Source organism: Schistocerca piceifrons, chromosome 4, assembly GCF_021461385.2.
Source record: "Schistocerca piceifrons isolate TAMUIC-IGC-003096 chromosome 4, iqSchPice1.1, whole genome shotgun sequence".
Lineage (NCBI taxonomy): Eukaryota > Metazoa > Arthropoda > Insecta > Orthoptera > Acrididae > Schistocerca > Schistocerca piceifrons.
In genome coordinates this window covers 384,097,775-384,123,862 of record NC_060141.1, presented here as the reverse complement: position 1 = coordinate 384,123,862, position 26,088 = coordinate 384,097,775, and the positions used below count along the sequence as shown (strand labels likewise).

The following is a 26,088-nucleotide window of genomic DNA, read 5'->3' as shown; positions in this document are numbered from 1 at the left end:
GCACACCTGCCTAATATCGTGTAGGTCCCCTGCGAGCACACAGAAGTGCCGCAGCATGACGTGGTATGGACTCGGATATTGCCTGAAGTAGTGCTGGAGGGAATTGACACCATGAATCCTTTAGGTCTGTCTATAAATCCATAAGAATACGACGGGGTGGAGATCTCTTCTGAACAACACGTTGCTCGATAATGATCATGTCTGGGGAGTTTGGTGTCCAGCAGAAGCTTTTAAATTCAGAAGGGTGTTTCTGAAGCCACTGTATAGCAATTCTGGACGTGTGGTGTGTCGCATCGTCCTGCTGGAACTGCCCAAGTCCGTCGGAATCCACAATGGACGTGAATGGATGCAGGTGATCAGACAGGATGCTTACGTTCGTGTCACCTGTCACAGTCGTATCTTAGACTTTTCAGGGGTCCCATATCACTCCAACTGCACGCGCACCTCACCATTACAGAGCCTCCACCAACTTGAATAGTCCTTTGCTGAAATGCAGGGTCCTTGGCTGCATGAGGTTGTCTCCATACCCGTACACGTCCATCCTCTCGATACAACTTGAAACGAGATTCATCCGAAAAGGCAACATGTTCGCAGTCATCAACAGTTCATTGTCGGTGTTGACAGACGCAGGCGAGGCGTAGAGCTTTGTGTCGTGCAGTCATCAAGGGAACACGAATGGGCCTTTGGCTCCGAAAGCCCACATCAATGATGTTTGGTTGAATGATTCGCACGCTGACACTTGTTGATGGCCCAGCATTGAAATCTACAGCACTTTTCGGAAGGGTTGCTCTGTCACGTTGAACGATTCTCTTCAGTCGTCGTTGGTCCCGTTCTTGCAGGATCTTTTTCCGACCACAGCGATGTCGAAGATTTCATGTTCTATCTGATAACTGATATTCACAGTACACTAGTAAAATGGTCGCACGAGAGAATCCCTTCTTCATCTCTACCTTGGATATGCTGTGTCCCATCCCTCGTGCGCCGACTATAACACCAAGTTCAAACTAAGGTAAATCTTGATAATCTGTCCTTGTAGCAGCAGAAGCGACCTAACATCTTGTTGACTTACACAAGTGTTGCCGATCGCAACGCCGTACTCTGCCTGTTTACTTATCTGTGTACTTGAATACGCATGCCTATACCAGTTTCTTTGGCGCTTCAGTATATAACGTGTGCATGTGTGGTTCCCTAATGTTGTCTCCAGAATGAAATTCTCACGCCTGCAGTAATAACCTATTCCTAGGGATTTCCATAAAACGAGGTATTCTGTTGTGATTCTGCTTCATTTCACTTTAACACATCAAACCAGCCGTTCCTATCGCGATGCGAGTAGAATGAATCACAAAGTGGATACTGTAAATCGTTTATTTTCAAAAAGCAGGTACAGTGCAAAAAGTTGTATAAATATAAAGTACACGATGTCAGATTCTGCCCTAAATGTAATTTCGAAATTGGCAGAACATATGTTTTACTTTCTTCAGATTTAGTCCCCCCCTTATTAGACGGACACAAGACGGCTCATACTGATTAGCGGTGAGAAGCGGAAGTCCTACACCTTGAGTGACACTTTCAGAAAACGCTCAGTGGATAAGAAGATGAAACTCAACACATTTGCTGCTAGTGTTTCTCTATCCGTTGAACTGGAGTGCGCATATCACCTGGTCAAGTACAGATAGCAGTTTTACATCACTAGTGATCTGCCTGCTGGGGCGTTGGCGTCTGTGCAGGTGACGCACGTGGCGTACCTGGAATTCTCTGCCTACACAGTCGACGCAATATGCCGTCCGCGAACTCCTAGGCCTGAAATTACCTCGTTAGAAGACAGAACGCCAGTCAAGATTTCTGTCTGCTCACTAGCCAGCCACAAACAGAAATTCGAGTCAATCATCTTCCCACAAAGAAGCACTTCATTGTGTGTCAGACTCCACAGGGAGGTAAAGAATCGTCACTCGAGTGAGCGGAATAATAACTCTGTCACGGAGGAACCGACTTCACACCCTTCCTATGTCGAAAGCAATTCACGAATTTTAACCGCCAGATTCTCCACTGTGGCTCTCGCCATTTCAGTCACTAGGTCGGTTCCCAGAGGTAACTATCTTCGATCGATTCCGGCAAGGACGTGACCTCGATCGATACCCCAACGGGTAAGTGTTTGTCCACTCCCTCCTGGACACGGAGTGTCGTCATTTGCGCTCAGACGGTGAATCCATGTCTGTTACAAAAACATTATCTCCTACTACATGGGTCAGGAACCTACCAGCCAATCACGTGGACCTTACTCCTTCCATAAGATTTTCTGGAAATTTTCTTATCCCCTTCACATCCTTAGCACTCTGCCAAACGGAAACGTGTATCAGGTTTCGGTGGGAAACGTCCCCGGCGCAGCACGTGACCATCGTTTGTGACCCCCAAGCGTTCCTTCTCATTAAAAGGACGTCTTTTTCACGGCTCTGCCCCGTCTCTCTTTCTCTCGGCACGCTTTTCTGATGTTTTTTCCTTCCCACTAGAGAGCAACCTCCCACTCACTCTGCCTCTACTATCTGCTCTCTCTCAGGGCAGTAAATGTGCTGCCCTGGCCAGCACATTCTCCAGATCTCTCAGCAATTGAAAACGTCTGGTCAAAGGTGGCCGAGCAACTGGCTCGTCACAATACGCCAGTCACTACTCTTGATGAACTGTGGTATCGTGTTGAAGCTGCATGGGCAGCTGTACCTGTACACGCCATCCAAGCTCTGTTTGACTCAATGCCCAGGCGTATCAAGGCCGTTATTACGCCCAGAGGTGGCTGTTCTGGGGACAGATTTCTCAGGATCTATGCACCCAAATTGCGTGGGACTGTAATCACATGTCATTTCTAGTTTAATATATTTGTCCAGTGAATACCCGTTTATCATCTGCATTTCTTCTTGGTGTAGCAATTTTAATGGCCAGTAGTGTATTTCTTCTTATTTTGATTTCACGTAGTGATAACTGGCATGCGGTCGAGTAATAATGTCGCAGATAGAGTACTGAATACAGTATTGACAAAATTTTCTTGATAGCAACACTTTTAAATTCCAAAAGAATATATATTCTTAAGTATATGACCATGTTTTACTTTGGAACACTTTTTTGACATTTGGAAAAATATTACAATTTCGGTCTGATTTTTATTTCAGAAAATGTTCGCAGCATGCAATAATTGAATGCTGAGATTTAAAAATGACATAAGAAGATATATTAAACTTCTACTACGGATCCGGCTAGAGACGAAAGTCTGAAAAGTGTTCCAAGTTACACACTCTTCTTTGCTATGTTTGGCTGGCACTACTTAACGCCATCAGATCTTTACGCTAAATAATGTCATTTTTGTGTGATCCTTGAGGCCACACTGGCACCTTAAGCTTCCCACACTCACGTAATCGAATACGTGGCTCAGAGAAGATCTTGTGTGCCCAGTAGACATTGAATTTAGCCTGTGCCATCGTCTCTAATCAGTTTTAAAGGATTTCGTCTCTAACTTTACTTCTGTCAAAAGTTCTGCGTATCAACAGCAGAGTATCTCACGCAAATCAAATCCGTTTCTGTTGCGTCTTCTTTCAGGAATTAAACACACCTCAATTTTATTCGTTATCTTAGAGTCTTATACATAGAGTTATCACTATTTTCAGGTACTCGCTATGCCGTCATTCACATTTACACTGATAATAAATGTGAACATCTGTCTAATGACAGTACATGAAAGAAACAAGTAACATACTCCGCTCTCATCTGTTGATTCGTACCACATAGCTATTGAGAATGTTCACACGTCAGCCCCGGCTAGCAGGAATAGCTGTTCGACGTGAAATATATTGCAGTTTTGAAATTTTATGACTGATCTTTCGATTTTCGGAACAGGAGTTGGGGCCTGTACTGCAGTGAGTTCATTGGTAGCTTGAGAAGTAGCGTGTCGATTGTTATTACAGCACCGGGAAAGATATGCCTAGCAGAACAGAGGCCGGAGTTCGAAGAATTTTGAAGCAGATTGTAGCCATTAAGCACAATCGACAGAATCCCAGGCAACATGTAACATGAACAAATATTTACACGGAAATAAATCATCAAAAACTATCCATTATGAACTGTGTGCCTCAAACATTCGTGATAGAATATCTATTTCAAAACCATACCTACGACACAACACTGTCATCTGCACAGAAGAATTGTCGTGGCCAGTGGAGGTCACTACGTTTGGGCAACGCTAACAGAATCCTGTTGTACGATGGCTTTCTCAGTCCTCTTGTGATGTGCTTTGAACGGTTCAGTGACACTGTTGGGGCGCGGTGCTGTACCTTGGTGCCCAGTATGGGAGGGAAACAGGTTGCTCTGAGCAACCATCTACACACTGTGTTTCTCGGCGAAATACCTGTGTATACAGACGATAGCGCATCCATTCACACGTTTGGAACTGCCCAAAATTGGTTTAACGGACACTGTGATGAAGCTAAACACCTCTTGTGGCCACCTCAGCCACCTCATCTGAACATAATCTTTATGAGGTGTTTCAGAAGACAAGCTGCGCCGTCTGCCACCCCTCCAAGGCCAGTGGATACTTAATGAATCAGTGACATTTTCGTAAGAGTAGTGGGTACTATTGTTGTGAACGAGTTCTAGTTTATTAATCCACCCACGACGGATCCGAGCAATAATTCTTCTTGTTAAACGAGGTCCAAGAGCTAACTAATCAAATTCTGTCTTTATTTCAAGTGTTTGTATTTTTTGTCTAACTCCAGTGTACTCGCATTTTCCCGTTTTTCTTTATTAATTACAAGTTTCAGCACAGTCATCTTCAAATACTAGTAAAACACACATGATTCTGAGGCAAGTAGTTTTTATACCGATGGTGAACTACCGAGCGAGATGGCTCAGTAGTTAGCACACTTGACTCGAATTGGGACTGACGACGGTTCAAATCCTGTCCGGACATCCGGATTCGGGTTTCCTCTGAACTCCCTAAATCACGTAAGACAAATGCCGGGATGGTTCGTTTGAAAAGGGCGCGGCCGTTATCCTTACTCGTTCTTCCCTAATCCGAGCTTGTGCCCCGTCTCCAATGACCTCTTTTGTCGACTAGACGTTTAATTCTACTCTTCTTTCTAAAATTAAGCAACAACTCCCATAGGAAAGCTGCTTAGAATTTATAATCCACGAATTCCTATCTGAGGAAGCTTGTGATGAAGAATTTAATTAATAAGGGCAATCCATAGAACTTAGACAGGAGAAATTTCTGGAGTTTGATTTTGGCATTCACTTATCTTTCATTTGCATTTCTCCTACAATAGTGTAAACTTGCCATGATGCAGTGATAAACGATACTCCATTTTTTAGATGTACACGTATGTTATCTGCCTCTGGTGCAATGCATTTTTGCGCCAGTTCGCTCGCATCATTATTACTTCCTTCGGTTAAATAGTGCATCTTTCTTCTTTTCATTGCTACGAGAAGACTTCAGGGACTCATAATGCTAATGGAAATGCTATCCAGTAAAGGAGATTTTGACTTCCGTTTTTATTCTTGTAGTATTATTTTTCACCATTTATTAATTATCAAACATATGTTTCCGAATCCAAATTAAATAAATTTTGTTGAGTACTGTAAAATACGTTGTTAAACGTTTTCCACATATCTGTAGATTGTACTCACACCACTGAAGGTTAAGTCTAGTGAATGAGCATTACATAGATCTGCGCATGGGAACAGTACTTCCTTTGCGCACCCGTAGTTTGCCTCTACCACTTCTATCGCCGGAGTAACTTTATTTTGAGCTTGTAGACGATACTTTCGCCTTTCTTCCGTCTACTCTCACTTCATATCCTCTTACAACGACCTGATTCCTGTTTGTTTCCTCTTTATAACTATCTACGGCCTTAAAGAACTTAAAATCCACATCATCATTCCTCAGTATCCCATTTCTTTGCACGTTGATACATCCTGCGACGATTCTCTTAAACTTAGGCCTACATTCCATGATTACTAAGTTGTGGTCTGGATCTATATCTGTTCCTAGATTTCCCTTACAATCCAGTACCTGATTTCAAAATCTCTGTATCACCATGGTGTATTCTAGCTTGTATCTACTCGTGTCCCCAGGTCTCTTTCTATTCCTGTTCTTAGCTTAAGTTTACTGCAGAACTTTATGAGCCTTACTCCATTCTCATTCTACTACCTAGCTCATATTCTTGTGTAATTCCACTTTCTGTTCCGCGCCCTACTGCAACGCTCCAATCCTTCGTGATTATTATATTATCATATCGCTTTACATAATGAGTTACTCGTTGAGTGCGCTCAAATACTTCCCCTGCCTCATCATCTTACTTTGTGACGTCGGCATGTATATCTGCAGTATTGTTGTTTAAATTGGATTGCTTTCGATTCTGATGAGAATAATCTTATCACTGGATCGTTCAAATTAACTCACTCTCTCACCTACTTTGCGAGTACTGTATGTTCATAACGAATCCTATTCGATTTACACCATTTTCACTTGGTGTTGATATTACCTCGTACTCGACTGAGCAGAAATTCTTATCTTCTTTCCATTTAACTTCAGTGACGTCCACCACATCTAGGCTGAGCCTTTGCAGTTTCCTTTACCGAAATTCTAACTTTCCTACCACATGCCAGACCTCTGAAATGCCACGCTCAGACACGTGGGACGTTACCGTGTAGTTGAATACTCATTCTTTTTCTCATGGCCACATCTTCATTAACAGTCCACTCCTGAAAATGCGAATGGGTGGCTTATAAAGAATTTTTTTACCAATGGAGAGCTCATCATGACACTTTCTCACTTACAGGCTTTGTTTATACATTAACTGACTTCAATGGAGCTGTTTCAGTTGCCTTCTACAACCTCATGCCTTTGATCGTCGTTGCTTCTTCCATTTTACAGGTGCAATTTTCCACTCCTAGAGGAAGAGAGTGTCCTGAACCTCTGTCCGCTTTTCCGCCCTATTCGATAAAGCGTGTGATAGAATGAGAGCAATCACATACCCTGGAAATCTATGACTGATATTACTGACGATTAATATTCATAGTTAAAGTAGTGAGCGGAATCGACATCGGGTCCAAGGACGTATTCATTACTCGTCAAAGATGTTCCACCCAGACCAGGGTTATCATTACGTCAAAAGTTAGTTTACGTAATTACATTTTTTACCTGTTTGCAGGTGAATTTCTCCTGTACTTCTACACATTGGAATCTCCGCGCCACACTACCTTAGCACGCAGCTACATGACACAAATCAAAATGGCACAGCCCAATGAAAAAGCGGAGTAGGAACGAGGGTTATTACGACTGATAGGTGTCGTCTACAGACTGTCAGATACGTAAACTATAATCTTCTAAGAGGAGCGGGTTGCAACATAATGTGCCGCCGGCCTCTCTGCCTTCATGTTTCATCCGCTCTTCTTTCCATGCGCTATGTGTCTCCACTTACGTTCAGAGACCTGATCGGACGCATTGGAATCAGGGATATGTTAGTGGCTTCTATTCATTGCACCCTCTGTGAGGAGGGTCCCGGTTTGATGTTGAAATGGTACCCAGAGAAACAACTGCCACGTTCCTTTCCGTTATTGCTCAGACACAAACTATACTCATAAGACAAATGGTGTTGTCCTTCGACATTACTTTGTTGCTGACAGCTGCTAGTGCTCATAACAGGTAGGTTGTGATCGAAATCTTGTACATCCTAAGCAGCAGGCCTACACTACTAGCCATTAAAATTGCTACACCAAGAAGAAATGCAGATGATAAACGGATATTCATTGGACAGATATATTATACTAGAACTGACATGTTATTATATTTTCACGCAATTTGGGTGCATAGATCCTGAGAAATCAGTACCCAGGACAACCACCTCTGGCCGTAATAACGGCCTTGATACGCCTGGGCAATGAGTCAAACAGAGCTTGGATGGCGCGGACACGTACAGCTGCCCATGCAGCTTCAACACGATACCACATTTCATCAAGAGTAGTGACTGGCGTATTGTGACGAGCCAGTTGCTCGACCACCATTGACCAGACGTTTTCAGTTGGTGAGAGATCTGGAAATGTGCTGGCCAGGGCAGCAGTCGAACATTTTTTGTATCCAGAAAGGCCCGTACAGGACCTGCAACATGAGGTCGTGCATTATCCTGCTGAAATTTAGGGTTTCGCAGGGATCGAATGAAGGGTAGAGCCACGGGTCGTAACACATCTGAAATGTAACGTCCACTTTTCAAAGCGCCGTAAATGCGAACAAGATGTGACCGAGACGTGTAACCAACGGCACCCCATACCATCACGCCGGGTGATACGCCAGTATGGCGATGACGAATACATGCTTCGAATGTGCGTTCACCGTGATGTCACCAAACACGGATGTGACCATCATGATGCTGTAAACAGAACCTGGATTTATCCGAAAGATGACGTTTTGCCATTCGTGCACACAGGTTGAGTACACCATTGCAGGCGCTCCTGTCTGTGATGCAGCGTCAAGGGTAACCGCAACCATGGTCTCCGAGCTGATAGTCCATGCTGCTGCAAACGTCGTCGAACTGTCCGTGCAGATGGTTGTCGTCTTGCAAACGTCCCCATCTGTTGACTCAGGAATCGATCCGTTACAGCCATGCGGATAAGATGATTGTCATCTCGACTGCTAGTGATACGAGGCCGTTGGGATCCAGCACGGCGTTCCGTATTACTCTCCTGAACCCACCGATTCCATATTCTGCTAACAGTCATTGGATATCGACCAACGGGAGCAGCAAAAATCGCGATACGATAAACCGCATAGCGATAGGCTACAAGCCGACCTTTATCAAAGTCGGAAACGTGATGGTACCCATTTCTCCTCCTTACACGAGGCATTACAACAACGTTTCACCAGGCAAGGCCGGTCAACTGCTGTTTGTGTATGAGAAATCGGTTGGAAACTTTCCTCTTGTCAGCACGTTATAGGTCTCGGCACCGGCGCCAAACTTGTATGAATGCTCTGAAAAGCTAATCATTTGCATATCACAGCATCTTCTTCCTGTCGGTTAAATTTCGCGTCTGTAGCACGTCATCTTCGTGGTGTAGCAATTTTAATGGCCAGTAGTGTATCTCCAAATGCCTTTAACTTTCACACCATAGTTGTATCATCTATTTCCAGACGTGTTCCTTAAAAGCTCCTGGTGTTTCAGCGTTCTCCATGCAGATGACGGGAGCACAGCACCAGCAGTACGGGTCGCAGTTCTCTGGAGGCCCGCCCTCTATCGTCACGGGACCTGAGACCATTGGAGGTAAGGCCGGCAAAGGTCGTCCGCTCCTGGCGCAACTTTTTACACACAACGCGCCCGTGGTACCTATTATTGTTACGTGCTAGGAATTCCAGAAGACTTCGGCTGTGTTGTGCTCTTTTGTAGGGTACATTTTGGCAACGAGGTTTGCTTGGCATGGCGTACTGTAATATTTAACGAGTGTGAAAGTGATTATATCAGTACTACCTATGTGGGTGCGACTAACGCACATGCTGAATGACTGCTCAGCTTCAAAGTTTACACGATCACAAGTATCACACTGAATCAAAGTCCTAATTCGGTCGGTAGACACTCCCGTAAAATTCTTCAAAGTCCAGTCGAGAAGCAATGAATTCGTGGAAGAATGGTGGCCGTCAAAGACTGGTTGCAGACTGTCGTCTACTGGTCCTGATTGTTACTCGGGGCTGTGACTTGGCTCCGAAAGTAGACCCGCCGACTGCGTATCCAGCCGATTCTACCCGTCGGGTCATGTCGCCCATATAAATACCCGGCGGGTGGAATGATACCTACCAACGCACTATGTCCGGCCACGCGACAGGCAATGCAACGTAGGGCGCCAAAGTCGTCGCTCTCCGTTGGCCAGACCGGAGTTACAATTTCAGCCTTACGTCGTCTCACGCCTTACGCCTGCGTAGCAGGGAACGCAAATCACACTGCAGTACCGCATGGAGTGTCAGTGCCACGTGGGACACAACATATCCAAAATGTAACAAGTGCGGAACAGAATCGATTTAAACTGAACAAGGTGGTGTTGTGAAGAACTTAGTGAAACTATAGTGTCTGATGTTGTTCATCATTTCAGACACGTTTTCAGGCAGATGTCGAAATCGAAATATAAGTTCCAAATGTCGCAAGAACAGGAATGTCCATCTGTGCAACAACTAAAAGTACTCAGCTTTGAGTTCGACTGGAAAAGTACTTCGATGGAAGTAAACTGCTGACGCTTTTAAAACTGAATAAAATCTTCTCGGTTCTCAAGCCGCGTCAGTTCGAATAAAAATCTCGAACTTTCAATGGCTGTCCCCGCCATCGTCGCCAGGAGTAAAACCACTGATTGCTGCGGCAGGGAAGGTTTTCCCTCTTATTCAGGCACGACTTCAGCCTCTGGCACCAATCAGAGAGGGTCGAAACGACGCATGTGCGGAAGATAAGTTGGTCAGCTCATAGCACTTCCGGCCCGCCGTGGGACCGAGGCCCACGAGAAAGACAAGACGTGGCGCATACGTCACAGCATGTGACACTACAGGTCTTACGAGTGCCAGCAACTGTCTCTGGCACGGAACGAGTAACTATTTCAGACGATTTTAATAATTCTTCACTGTATTTTTAAATGTATGAAAACTCTCAATAGCACACGAATAAATTAAGACCTTTACTATGTATTTTTTCAATTAAATATTGATTTCCTGTAGGCCCTGCACGGAGCTAGGCGTTCGCGAGATGTTGCGGGCAAGACGTATAGTGTGACGTCACAAGTTCGTTGCAGGTCCCTATATCTCGTTTGCTCCGCTCGGGACGGAGTGACGTCAGCTGGCACTAGGGGCCGGCACCACGTTTGAAACTGCCGTTCCTGCCTCCCGACAAGCGTCAAGCATCCGTCGTTGCTTGGTTTAAAACTACTGGTTTATTGTATTTCAAACTGTTGACTTAAACAAACGTGATCAACTAATTACCTGTTTACAGAGATGAGCTAAAACGTTATGACCACATGTGAAATAGCTTGTTGGGCCACAATACAACAGCCATTCTTCTGCGTGGCATAAAGTCGAGAAGTCTTTTCTATGTTACCGGAGATATTTGGTATCAGATGTCTACGCAAAGGTAACACAATTCCCGTAAATTACAGGCGGTGATTGGTGGATGCAGAAGGCCAATTGCATCCCTCATGCGTTCCATCGGGTTCATATCGCACGAATTTGGCGGAGAAGACATTACGAAACTCAAAAAACTGTTCCACGATTCTGGTCTTGCGGAACACACATTTTTCCTGGGAGCGCTACGTGTTTCCTCCTTTCGTCGTATGAGGGGACGTCCAGCATTGTCCAACATGATCACTTTGGTGGTCGAGGTACTACAATATGTGACATAATGTTGCATGGATGTACTGACCTGCAGAACGTTGACCACGGTACTCTTACCGACCAACTTTACACACCGTGTATCTTTGCAGGGGTGCATTCCGCCTGAAATCATGTTTATGTTTATGCGACTGGATTTAACAACGCGGATGAAGGAGCTGTTGGAAGGAGAGAATATTCGGCGAATCGCCTAGCCTGTCCGTTCCCCCACTTAAACCTCGTCGAACACGTGTGGGATTCTTTGGAAGGACATAGCGCAGCATGTCCACAAGCACCAGCGAACATCCACCAGCTGTCAGTCTCGCTGGTGGAGTCATGGAACGCCCCACCACAAGAATTCCTCAGTAACCTTGTGGCCAGCAAGGGAACGCTTTGCGGTGTACCCATTGCCGTCCGTGCTGACCACACACTCTATTAAGAACCATGTCCCCATGTATAGGGGAACCATCACAAATCGCGGTAACTTCAATATAATTATTGTATTTCAATAAAAGTGTCGTTTCTGTTCGACTCATTGCCCGTTTCTTTCAGTTACCTGTTGTAATGTACTGTGCTATATTGTAGCAGTTATTTCTTTGTAGGGTCCATGTTTCACCTAGCTATTTTACTTGGAAGTGACACGTCATGCGAAAGTTACTTCCGTCGCACCAGTGTATTTACGTGCCCTCAGCCTCTTCAAGTTAGTCACAGCTACAATCTTCGCGTAGTTCCATCCAAGAAAATGGTGGTCCATTAATAGTGACCGGGACAAATATCTCACGAAATAAGCATCAAACGAAAAAACTACAAAGAACAAAACTCGTCTAGCTTGAAGGGAGAACCAGATGGCGCTATAGTTGGCCCGCTAGATGGCGCTGCCATAGGCAAAACGGATATCAACTGCGTTTTTTAAAATAGGAACCCCCACTTCTTATTACATATTCGTGTAGTACGTAAAGAAATACGGATGTTTTAGTTGGACCACTTTTCTCGCTTTGTGGTAGATGGCACTGTAGTAGTCACAAACGTAAAAGTACGTGGCATCACGTAGCATTTCGCCAATGCGGACGGTATTTGCTTCGTGATACATTACCCCTGTTAAAATGGACCGTTTACCAATTGCGGAAAAGGTCGATATCGTGTTGATGTATGGCTATTGTGATCAAAATGCCCAACGAGCGTGTGCTATGTATGCTGCTCGGTATCCTGGATGACATCATCCAAGTGTCCGGACCGTTCGCCGGATAGTTACGTTATTTAAGGAACAGCAAGTGTTCATCCACATGTGAAACGTCAACCACGACCTGCAACAAATGATGATGCCCAAGTAGGTGTTTTAGCTGCTGTCGCGGCTAATCCGCACGTCAGTAGCAGACATATAGTGCGAGAATCAGGAATCTCAAAAACATCGTTGTTGAGAATGTTACATCAACATCGATTGCACCCGTACCATATTTCTATGCACCAGGAATTGCATGGCGACGACTTTGAACGTCGTGTACAGTTCTACCGCTGGGCACAAGAGAAATTACGGGACGATGACAGATGTTTGCACGCGTTCTATTTAGCGACGAAGCGTCATTCATCAACAGCGGTAACGTAAACCGGCATAATATGCACTATTGGGCAACAGAAAATCCACGATAGCTGCGACAAGTGGAACATCAGCGACCTTGGCGGGTTAATGTATGGTGCGGCATTATGGGAGGAAGGATATCTGGCCCCCATTTTATCGATAGCAATCTGAATGGTGCAATGTATACTGGTTTCTTACGTAATGTACTACCGATGTTACTACAAGAAGTTTCACTGCGTGACAGAATGGCGATGCACTTCCAACATTATGGATGTCCGGCACATAGCTTGCGTGCACTTGAAGCGGTATTGAATAGCATATTTCATGACAGAGGTGGATTGGTCGTCGAGGCACCATACCACTGCCCGCACGTTCACCGGATCTGACGTCCCCGGATTTCTTCGTGTGGGGAAAGTTGAAGGATATTTGCTATCGTGATCCACCGATAACGCCTGATAACGTGCGCCAGCGCATTATCAGTGCATATGCGAACATTACGGAAGGCGAACTACTCGCTGTTGAGAGGAATGTCGCTACACGTATTGCCAAATGCATTCAGGTTGACGGACATCATTTTGAGCATTTATTGCATTAATGTTGTATTTACAGGTAACCACGCTGTAACAACATGCGTTCTCAGAAATGATAAGTTCACAAAGGTACATGTATCACATTTGAACAACCGAAATAAAATGTTCAAACGTACCTACGTTCTGTATTTTAATTAAAAAGACCTACCTGTTACCAACTGTTCGTCTAAAATTGAGAGCCATATGTTTGTGTCTATTACAGCGCCATCTGTCACAAAGCGAAAAACGTGGTCCAACTAAAACATTCATATTTCTTTACGTACTACACGAATATGTAATAAAATGCGGGGGTTCCTATTTAAAAAAAAACGCAGTTGATATCCGTTTCACCTATGGCAGCGCCATCTAGCGGGCCTACTATAGCGCTATCTGGTTTCCTCCTTCAAGCTAGACAAGTTTCGTTCTTTGTAGTTTTCTGGTTAGACGCTTATTTCGTGAGATATTTGGCCCGGTCATGATCAATGGACCACCCTGTATAACAGCGCATACTAATCTGTCTAGACCACACCACCCCACTCGCAGCCACATTCCCGTTTTCTTGTTAGCAAACGACCTAACACGTATCACCAAGACGACCAAAAATCACTGCTGCGAAATGCGACTGAAGATTTATGTTCTAGAAACGTTCACTTCACCTGTATAGGTAATCCCATGCAAGGCGGTAATCGCCGGTGAGGTCACCTATATAGGAAAACGCTTAAAGGCACTAGTCACACCAACTGTTGAGTATTGTTCCAGTGTTTATGGTTCTTATCAAGTAGGAAACACGTTACAAATCAATCAAATTCAGAGACGTGGCGTTAGGATTGCGTCAGCTCGATATAGCTCTTACGAAAGTGGAACACAGGCTCCCCGGATAATTACCTGTTTGTAAGAAGGCGACGTTGTTCTCAGGAATCCGTGTTGGGAAAATTTAGACAATCTGTATTCGAAGAAGAATGTGTGACAGCTGTGCTGTCACCATCGTATATCCTTTAGGAATCATAAGAATAAATTAAGAGTGACGAACACATAGACATTCATTTTCCTTCGCCCAGTACGCGGATGGAATTGCACGGAAATTAGCTCATTTTCGTGGCTTGCGGAATACATAGTTTGGAATGATAAGTACGTAGGGCTTTTGAAACTGGTTTGACAGAAGAATGTTGAAGGTGGTGTTGGTATATCGGGTAACCAATAAATAGGAACTGGATCGATTCGAGGAGAGAAGAAGCTACATGACACGACTAGACTGAAAGACGGAATAGTGTGGTAGGACGTATCCTGAGGAATCAAGGAATAACTAATGAGCTAATGAATTTAGGGGGACAAAAATTGTCGAGAGAAATTGAGAAATGCATAAAGAAAGTAAGTGCAAATAGATGTACTTACACTTGTTACTCAAACATGAAGAGACAAACACAGGCGACATTAAAAACTGCATAAAACCATTCTTTAGATTGACAATGACAACATTACTGAGTGAAAGGACTCTAAGGGTTTCTCATACCAAATTAGTCAACAGACACCCTGTAAGGCCTCTGAACTATTTTCTACAGAATTCTCATTAACACTGTGTATTACGAAAAATAACTGTGAGACTGACTAATGCAAATCTGTTGATGTTCAGTACAATACATATGTTTCTTGTTCGGCATAATGGTCCACGATGTGTCGCGAAGATCCTTACTTCTACAGTCATCTTGTAATAGAATTTCACTACACGAACTTGTAGCAAGAAAAGCTACGATTTTCACCAACTCATAAAGCGCGAGAGTGCTTTGTTCCAGAATGTGAGAATATTCGATTTTATGTTTTTTAGGGTCGTCTTCTCCAAAAGAGTCCACCATGTTTAAAGTTGTCTGAACTTCATACGAATATTGCATACGTTTGTCGAGTCCATCAACTGCGACTGTCCGCCGACAGACATTAACCTATCCGTTATCACCTTCCTTGTAGACGCTAACATTAAACCCTTTCATTCTCTCTGCTGTCAACAATACGGAGGCATAGAAAAGATCCAGAACCTTCTGCACTTCATACGGGATAGCTTAGCAACTCATATCTGTAAGCGTAACCAAAGTATTAGATATTTCCAATCACTAATATGGTATTTTTATTAGGCTTTAACGTCTGACTATATAATGTAGTATATGTGCCCGCTGTTTACGACAGGCTGAATGTTTCTGTTTCACGCTGCTCTTGTCCAGGAGAAGACGTGCCAAGCGTCATGGTGCAGGTAACAGATGAGGTAAGTTATACATAGAAGTTACCGAGTTCCATGTAGTGGTATGAGGCCATTAGATAACTGTTGAAGATTTGGGTAAATGCGTAAGTAATTTTGTCGTTGTTAGTCACTTTAAGCACAGAAGGACCCCTAAGATGTGATGATGTAAATTATTTTTGCACACTTTAAATTTAATCGTTTCGACGTTACGAACAAGTATGACAGCGCTGAAAAATTTCACCTTTACTTTCGTCAGAAAATCTAGAGTCTCTTAATCCTGGGAAATACGTCACAGTTACCTTTACTAGAATCAGAAACACAACACACTTGCAACAAGGGTTTATGGATATCAAATTATTTATGATCATTTCGAAATTAACGGCTCAATGATTTCTAATATAGAATATTGGAAAAGCTGGTAGAAGCCGACCTCATGGATGATCAGTTTTGATTCCCAAGTATATAGAATTTGTAGATTTAGAGAAATCTTTCGACAGTGGTGACTGGAATACACCCTTCGAAATTCCGAAGGTAGCAGGAAAAGTTTTGTACAACTTGTACAAAATCCAGGCTGCAGTTGAAGGACACGAAAGGAGACGGGAATGAAACACGACTGTAGCCTATCCCTGCAGTTATGCAGTCTGTACACTGAGTAAGCTGTGAAGCAAGCCAACCAGAACGGGAATTAAACTGACTGAAAAGAAATAAAAACTTACAGGTTTTCCTATGAGATTATAATTCTGTCGAGACACCAAAAGACTTCGAAGAGAAGCTGAACGGAGTGGATAGTGTCTTGAACAGAGATTATAACGTGAACATCAGTGGAAGTTAAACAAGGGTAATAGGATGTAATCGAATTAAATCAGGTAATGCTGAGGGGATTGGACAAGGAAATTGGACACTAAAGTAGTCGATGAGATTTGCTATTTTGGCAGCAAGATAACTGATGATGGTCGAAGTAGCAAGGACATAAAAACATACAGGGTATATGACGAAAATTATTTCATAAACAGAGGGATTTGTTAACATCAAACACAAATTTGTCTCACGAAGTCTTTTCTGAAGGTATTTGTCTGGAGTGTGTACGGAAGTAAATCGTGGACGCTAAGCAGCTCGGACAAGAAGAGAATAGGAGCTTTTAAATGTGATGCTAATGAACATTGCTGAAGATTGGAAAGGTGGATTGAATAATTAATGAACGGGTTCTGAAGCGAATTGGAGGAAAAAGAAACTTGTGGCATAACTTGACTATAAGAATGGAGTGTTTGGTAGGATACATTCTGAGACGCCAAGGGATCACCAATTTCGTTATGGGTCGGAGTGTGTGGCTTAAAAACTGAACAGGGAGACTAAGAGATGAATGCAGTAATCAAGTTCAAATCGATGTAAATTTGAGTATTTATTTGGGAATTAGCAGGCTTGCACACGACAGAATAGCGTGGTGAAGTGCATAAAACCAGCCTACTGACTGAAACCACAACAACAACAACAACAGGAACACGTTGGCAATTTTAACAGTGGCAGTTCCAACTTACTCTTTTGCAATGGGATAAAAAATATTTAAAACTGATCAGTAAAGTCCAGTTGTGAAAACTGATGTCGTCTGCTTAAATAATTCTCAATACGCTGAGAACACACACAAGAGTGGCGAGACAGCGTGGCTGTTGTATTCGGACTTCAGTCTGGAGACTGGACTGATGCATCTGTCCGTGCTACTCTATCCTGTGCAACACTCTTCATCTCCGAATAACTACTGAATCCTACATCCTTCTGAATTTGCTTACTGTATTCATCTCTTGATCTCCCTCTACGAGTTTTACCTCCCATACTGCCCTCTAGTACTAAATTGGTGATCCCATGAGGTCTCAGAATGTGTCCTGTCAACCGTTCTCTGCTTCCAGTCGGGTTGTACCGCAAATTTATTTTCTCCCCCAGTACTATACAGTATCTCCTCATTAATTATGTGATCTACCCACCTAATCTTCAGCAGTCTTCTGTAGCACCACATTTCAAAAGCTTCAGTTATCTTCTTGTCATAACTGCTTATCGCCCGTGTTTGACTTTCTTACATGATTACACTCCATACAAACGCATTCAGAAAAGACTTCTAACTCTTAAATCTATATTCTATGTCATCAAATTTCTCTTCTTCAGTAACACTTTTCTTGCCATTGCTAGTCTACATTTTATATGCCATCTACTTGGGCCATCACCAGTTATTTTGCTACCCAAACAGCAAAACACATCTTCTGCTTTAAGCATCTCGTTCCCTAATCTAATTCGATAGGCAACACCTAATTTAATTCGTCTACATTTCATTATCCTTGTTTTGCTTTTGTTGTTGTTCACTTTAACCCAACTTTCAAGACACTATCCAACTGCTCTTCCAAGTCATTTGCTGTCTCTGATAGAACTACAGTGTCATCGACAAAACCTCAATGTTTTTATATGTTCCCCCTGATCTTTAATTGCTTCTCCAAATTTTTCTTTGATTTCCATTATTGCTTATTCAATGTACAGGATGAATAACAGCATTATATGATATAGTAACTCACAAGAATTGAAAATTGTTCATTATTTATCTTTATTCTTTGAAGTTTTCTGGGTATTTGTCACTGGCATAGTATATGTGGAAGAATGTTGGCTGTTTGAAGAAGAGAGATCCGGGTTCGAGATTTTCCTTACATTTCAACTTAACAAAGATTAGTTGCAAAACGTTTTCTCATCTAATACTTTTTTTTGGAGAACACATCATAGCACACAAAACTTTTTCTATAAAAATGTCAGTCTTTAGTAACACATCGGCTCACAGAACCCCCTTTTCAACAACGACTACTGAAAACGCTCCAAAGAGGCAAAGAGGTTAGCAATGTATTTTGCTAAACAAAAACGTTGTTTGATATCGATTTTTCCAAGCAAAGCAATCTTAAATGTAATTAATAATTTTGATAATGACATTGTAAGTGTTAGAAGTGATCATAAAAATTGTGGTTATAAAAATAATAACAATCATTACGAATGCTTTTCAAAATTGTAAAATGTGTCTGACAGTTCGTGGAGGTATGTTCCGTCTATGCAACTAATTGAAGGGAATTTGTTTATTGCCATAAGCTCTTCGCTTCTTTTATTTGTGAAGCATCTTCAGTGGCGATTTCCAGCGCTGTTAACTCGTGCCTGTGGTCCTAGAGATGTGTGTTTTCGCACATATGTTGATCACAAAATGAAAATCCAAATGATGTAGACGATGTGTTGAATCAAATGTGGGCGAGAGAACACCGTATATCGGCCAGCTGGTGCATGGAAACAAACGAATACATCTCCAGAACCACAGGCATGGTTTAACAACGCTGGAAATCACCACTGAAGATGCTTCGCAAATAACAGAAGGGAAACGCGTATGGAAATAAACAAACTGCCTTCAATTAGATGCATAGACGGAACATACCTCCACGAACTGCCAGACACATTTTACGATTTTGAAAAACATTCGTAATGATTGTTATCATTTTTATAACCACAATTTTTATGATCACTTGTAACACTTACAATGTCAATTATCAGAATCATTAATTACATTTACTTACACAAATTTTAAAGCAAATGAGATGGAAACTTTATTGTTTGTATTGTATACTAAAAGTCCTGACAAAACTCAACCATCTGGTGAGCAAGATGTATGAGACAGGCGAAATACCCTCAGACTTCAGGAAAAATATAATAATTCCAATCCCAAAGAAAGCATGTGTTGACAGATGTGAAAATTACCGAACTATCAGTTTAATAAGTCATGGCTACAAAATACTAAGGCGAATTCTTTACAGACGAATGGAAAAACTGGTAGAAGCCGCCCTCGGGGAAGATCAGTTTGGGTTCCGTAGAAATATTGGAAAACGTGAGGCAATACTAACCCTACGACTTATCTTAGAAGATAGATTAAGGAAAGGCAAACCTACATTTCTAGCATTTGTAGACTTAGAGAAAGCTTTTGACAATGTTGACTGGAATACTCTCTTTCAAATTCTGCAGGTGGCAGGGGTAAAATACAGGGAGCGAAAGTCTATTTACAATTTGTACAGTAACTAGATGGCAGTTATAAGAGTGGAGGGGCATGAACGGGAAGCAGTGGTTGGGAAGGGAGTGAGGCAGGGTTGTAGCCTATCCCCGATGTTATTCAATCTGTATATGGAGCAAGCAGTAAAGGAAAGAAAAGAAAAATTCGGAGTAGGTATTAAAAACCATGGAGGAAAAATAAAAACTTTGAGGTTCGCCGATGACATTGTAATTCTGCCAGAGACAGTAAAGGACTTGGAAGAGCAGTTGAACGGAATGGACAGTGTCTTGAAAGGAGGATATAAGATGAACATCAACAAAAGCAAAACGAGGATAATGGTATGTAGTCGAATTAAGTATGGTGACGGTGAGGGAATTAGATTAGGAAATGAGACACTTAAAGTTGTAAAGGAGTTTTGCTGTTTGGGGAGCAAAATAACTGATGATGGTCGAAGTAGATAGGATATAAAATGTAGACTGGCAATGGCAAGGAAAGCGTTTTCGAAGAAGAGAAATTTGTTAACATCGAGTATAGATTTAAGCGTCAGGAAGTTGTTTCTGAAAGTATTTGTATGGAGTGTAGCCATGTATGGAAGTGAAACGTGGACGATAAATAGTTTGGACAAGAAGAGAATAGAAGCTTTCGAAATGTGGTGCTACAGAAGAATGCTGAAGATTAGATGGGTAGATCATATAACTAATGAGGAGGTATTGAAGAGAATTGGGGAGAAGAGGAGTTTGTGGCACAACTTGACTAGAAGAAGGGATCGGTTGGTAGGACATGTTCTAAGGCACCAAGGGATCACCAATTTAGTATTGGAGGGCAGCGTGGAGGGTAAAAATCGTAGATGGAGACCGAGAGATGAATACACTAAGCAGATTCAGAAGGATGTAGGTTGCAGTAGGTACTGGGAGATGAAGAAGTTTGCACAGGATACAGTAGCATGGAGAGCTGCATCAAACCTGTCTCAGGACTGAAGACCACAACAACAACAACACTAAAAGTGAAAGTGTGCCACTGATAAATTCCATTATACGGTCAGCGAAAATTTTTTATTACGACCCGACCACGATTAAAAATTAGCGTTATTGTAAGTCAGTTCTTTCTCGGTACATGACGTGTTCCCACGAGACGAGGTTGTGGAATAACACTTCCTGTTGGCAGGCTGGGGAAGAATCCGGCACCGGCCTGCCGGTGGAGGCGGCAAGCAGCGGCCCCGAAGCTGGTGGCGAATCCTCGGCGTGTGAGCCGTCGGCGCCGCCCACCACCCTGCCCGGAGTCGGCATGGGCGGTGGCCTGGGCGTCGCGCAGATCGTCATCACCGCCGCCACGCCCACCATCGAGGAGCCCGAGCAGCCCTTCCCGCCCCCGCCTGACGCCGAAGAGGAGGCACCGGAGGCGGCGGCCGCCGAGGCGGACGAGGAGGTTCCGCCGCGCGGCCCCGGCCTCGTGGGGGCGGACTCGGAGGAGGCGGATGCGGGGCCGGACAGCGCACCCGACGACGACGAGGAGCCGCCCACGTACGACGCGGCCACCACCACCACCACGACGACGACGAGCGAAACGCGAGGCGAGACGGTGGCGGAGGCGCAGCTGGACGACGAGATGCCGACCGACTCGGCGCCGTTCCCCGCCTCGAGCAGCACGGCCAGCGACGAGGACGAGTCGCTGTCGGCCCCCAGCACGGCAGACAACAGCACGCAGGCCCCCGTCAAGGTGGCGGCGCTGCCGCGCGACGACGAGCCGCCGCCCCCGCCGCCGCCTCCTCCGCCTCCGCCGCCGCCCCCGGCGGCTGAGGAACAACAGCAGCAAGAGGAGGAGGAGGAAGAGTGCGCGGTGCCCCCGATGCGTCAGCCGCTCGGAGGCCGCGCGTCCATCCCTGACGAGCTCGAACCCCACCAGCTGGCGCAGCTGCAGGACCTCAAGGAATCCAACGCGTAGGCAGACGGCAAGGTCCGCCTCTTCGCCCGGGATCCAGCTAACGCTGCTTGTCACTACACTGTGTGTTCGCCCTTTCTCCAAACACACAACACAGACGCGAGTTCGGCCGAAACCTTGCAGACATATTCCGGCGCAACGACCCTTACGATGCCACCTCCACGTCTGCGCGAGTTATCACACTTCTCCTCATCTACTCCACCATACATCTCTCTAGAAAGGGCCATTACTTCCTTCTCTCCTATCTTATTGTCTCACACCCCTTGCAGCGGACATTTCCAGCTCCAGTGTCCCACTGTTGCATACCAACCCTTCGTCCAGCTATCACACTGTACAAATCAGAGTACAAGGGCAACGTTTGCGTCCTGGGGTGTTGCACTCTTTCAGCTACGGAGCAGTGCTTATGCTTCTTGGGGCAATACGTTCCACAAATACGACTTCTTTCTGACCTCTAACATATTGGGATTTTTATTGATGTAACCTCCCTCTTTGACAATACAGTTACGAAGCTTAGTGAGTGCTAAGACACATTCTAAAAGGGTACCGGCATCTAATCCAATTTGTGATAATGTTTTTAATGCCCACGGCATTGTGAAAGATAGGCGAAAGGCGAGCGAATTCGGAAGAACCTACACAGGCTTCAGTTTTGAAATATTGTTACCGCAAGCTCGCTGTTTTTCCGTATGTACAACACGGATGGACAAGGACGAGAGGGATCCAGGTAGGATTTTGCGACTGCAGTAAACACCTGCTTCCCACTGGACGAAACTGTGACGACATTCAGTGCTTCGTGCGTGCATAATCTATAGTGATTTCTTTCATTTCGGAGGAAACTCGATCGACAGATAACATTTTGTTTGACACTAGTTTGTTTTCAACACTGCGAGACGTCACACGCAATTCCTATTCTATATTCTTCCAGAAAAAAAAACCGTAGTTACTTCCTCACTACTCTGTTCACAGGTACCATGTTACTATTTGTGTACTGTCGACCAAATATTCTTCCCGGCCAGCAAAAGACTTCCCCCTTTGGGATGTAATGAATATTGATAGCAGATAATTTTACTGATTTTTTCTCTCAGTGCGGAACTAAACACCGTCCGTGAAGCAGAACACCAAGGTCACATCATGTACTAATTCCCTAAACTACGACTGCCAATCTAAGCGAATAACCCCAGAAGTTTCAGGGACTTCACACGCAATGTCTTATTGCGTTACTCGTAAGAGAACTAAATAGGCAGCGCACTGTCATGACACGATTTAACATGCGGCTACATTTGGCCGGAAATATACAAATAACCTTGCCGTCTGCCTAGCAAGTAAAAGTGCTCAATGATCTTTGCGGACGGAAGCCCGCATGTTAAGACGGCGCTCCGTCTGCAGGAGGGGTTTAAAAAAAAATATGGGAACAACATTTGAAGAAGCACACTGAGTAAAAACCAATTGAGGAACTGGTGTTTTTATTTTCTAAATCTGCTTGTTAGTGGTTTCTGTGCTAAGCTGGTTACAACATGGACAACTTGCAACAGCGAGTCAAGCGTCAATTGTCAATTGCCGTAGTGAGAGCAAACCTTTCTGCTCCTCTCCTGATCAGCCAATTACAGCATCCGCCACTGGTGCGGGTGCCTGTAGCGTAAGCAGAAACTTTTGTATAGTACATATATGTGTGTTATGGATGTTCGTTGTTTTCACATGTGATAGATGATATTTTTCGTACTTTTCTGCCTAAATTTCTATCAGCGCAAAGCGCATGGCACAAGCTCGTCATTTACTTTCTCAACAGCAAAGCTTCTGTCCAGCTAAGCTGTTCGTCTGTTGTGTATGTGTGTATGTGCTAGCGGCGACATCTGATGAGAAAGAAAGAGCTACTCCGCCTGTTGTTGTCTGCGATCTGCCTGTCTTGAACGCAGTGCGTTGTGCAAGAGCATTTGAGGGAGGTACCGCTACGTACGTCTCTATTAGCGGTTTACAATGTTGTTATATTCTGAGTACAGGAATAAAGTTGACGCTCACTCTTACTATGTAAGCATATCTGAAGAAGTTATTTCTCTATTTCTGCCCTGCGCTTACTTATCTGAGGAGCCATGGACGCAGAACGAATAAAAATATATTTCCATTTCCGTTTCCTTCCCTTCACGCTTATGTTTCCCACTTTCTGATTTGAGACTTTCCGGGATAAATTGTACCTCCGTTTCTGTTCTCCGCCTTTCAATCTTTCCAATTTGAGGAGTCAGCATCACCCGCTTAGTGGCGAAAGTGCTGGAATGGAGCGAAGGGCAGAGGACCACATGTGAAAAAGTTACGCAGTGAGACCTTTCAAAGCTCTGGGAGCATTAGACGGACTGGAAACATGTATGACTTGAACACCATACGGAGTAGAAGACATAAAGGCAGAAAGAGTCTACTCTCTTACCACTTTATGTATAAGAGGCTTCTTTCCATACCCTTTCTTGCGTACTGTGTAACCGAGAAACTTTGTCTCTGTGAACATGATATATCTTTTTCATTTTATATTCCCCTTCCTTTCTCAATACCAGTTCAGTTTTAAGTTAGGTTTTCGTCTTTTTAATAAAATAAATTTGCTACTAATGCTTGTTCATAGTATGTATGTTATATCGTCCTTGCGGTACTTATCTGAAGCCATTATTCATACATCAGACGTAAGACAATAATGGAATTTTTCGTTTCATTTATCCTGAAGGAATCGTTATTAGACAGTTTCGCTTGCTAAGTGAAGCAAGACTTTCTAGCTTGGCGAATCGCAGACAAAGGGCCGCCTGTTCGACCTTCCTCGATCTAGCATCCATTACTTGCTACGTTCTTGGGCGCCCTAACACGAGAAGATTTCCACACTATTCTAAACAGGAATAGGAATGCCCTGTTGCACGCAGACAAAAGCGTATAGCAAGAATAACAATAAGTTACTCATAAATTAGGAGCGCCAAGAATAAGTATTAATGACATTATTTCACTCTCTATTAATAACGTTGTCCCATAATGATGTCCGACAGCTATTTTTTTAATCTAGTCACGTGACTTTTTTATGATAAAGTCAGTCCTCGACCATTCTATTGAAGATACGAAGAGTTGTAAGTAAAATCACACCCAATAGTCATATCCACGGAATTTGTCGAAAATTTCGTGACTATTGAGCAGTCATAATAATTTCCTGGTATTCAATTAATTTTCAAAGCTACAGTAACTTCTGTACCTTGTAAGGGCCCGGGAATCTGTTCTTCATGTCTTGAAAATTGGCAAACTAATGACAATAAAAGACTTCTGGCACTACCTTCACGTCTCAAATCGGTCAAGCTTATGCTAACAGAAGATGTCTAGCAATTCCTTCTAACATTAGTATATTGCAGCATTAGACCGCCATCAGTTGGTAGAAAAAAAAGCAGGCATGTCGAACAATTACAGATGCACCCCTGCAAATTTCTAACAGCGTTAACTGTTAAACGCAATGACGTCAGATATGGCATTCATACCTGGCTTATTCTGACCTTGGAAATGGCATAGTTACATAGAGCTAATTGTTGTTCCACAAACATATTTTACAGTGACTTTGTTTATGAATTACGGATATAGCTCATCGACACGAGTCACTCAGATATATTGTTTTCTGCATGCTGTTTTCCTGCCGTCCGAGCTATCTTAAGAACTGCCTGAAATTAACTTCATAATATGCCTACGATGTTTTCGTAAGTCATGTAAAATGCCATTTTGTTGTTAACAACACAGAAATTGTTTTTGAGACCGTAACTACAAAAACTTACTGACAGGTTCTCATACCAGAAATCGGATTTGAGACATTCGATTCACTCTGAAGTTTTGAAGGCGATGAGAATGCATCGGCTAAAGCAATGATGAAGATAGTTTATCGAAGAAGATGTCTATGATGATGTTTTTCGATGCTCGACTGCATTCCACTACAGTTGTTCAGGGATCATTCTACAGCTCTTGTGTGAGTTTTCATGTTGGTGCAGGAAAATTTTGTGAAGAGCTCCCTCAGTGTTTCTGTGACATCTTATTATATAAACTGACCTTCTGGGTTGGGTACAGTTAAATTGGTCGTGTTGGAGACCATATTTTTCAAAATGTCATACTGAATTAGTTTGTCCATTTACCGTTCTACTCTTTCCACGCCTCTGCGATTGAGACGTTTGCTATTTGAAGAAGATGCAACATATTTCGTTTCCTTAGTTGTCTTGCAATAATTATCGAAGCTAACCCATATTCAAAATGCCGCAATTTACCCTGTGGAGTTTTACAGACCAAGAAGTGTGTGTCTGGAACAGCCACAAATTATCAAACTACTGGAGATGTAAGGTGCCCATGGCGTCTACATTCATTAGTCTT

At 43.5% G+C, this 26,088-nt stretch overlaps 1 protein-coding gene across 1 annotated transcript in view; it reads left to right on the top strand.

Moving 5' to 3' along the window:
- Nucleotides 1-23,287, top strand: part of LOC124795860 (protein nervous wreck) — a 737,145-nt gene extending 713,858 nt beyond the window's left edge. Inside the window, exons 19-24 of the mRNA XM_047259941.1 lie at nt 9,195-9,293; nt 15,724-15,764; nt 20,956-21,167; nt 21,273-21,311; nt 21,360-21,507; nt 21,598-23,287. Coding sequence (XP_047115897.1) covers nt 9,195-9,293; nt 15,724-15,764; nt 20,956-21,167; nt 21,273-21,311; nt 21,360-21,507; nt 21,598-21,732 — 674 coding nt within the window. The 3' untranslated portion in view covers nt 21,733-23,287. The remainder of the gene's footprint in view (nt 1-9,194; nt 9,294-15,723; nt 15,765-20,955; nt 21,168-21,272; nt 21,312-21,359; nt 21,508-21,597) is intronic.
- Nucleotides 23,288-26,088: the final 2,801 nt, after the last annotated feature.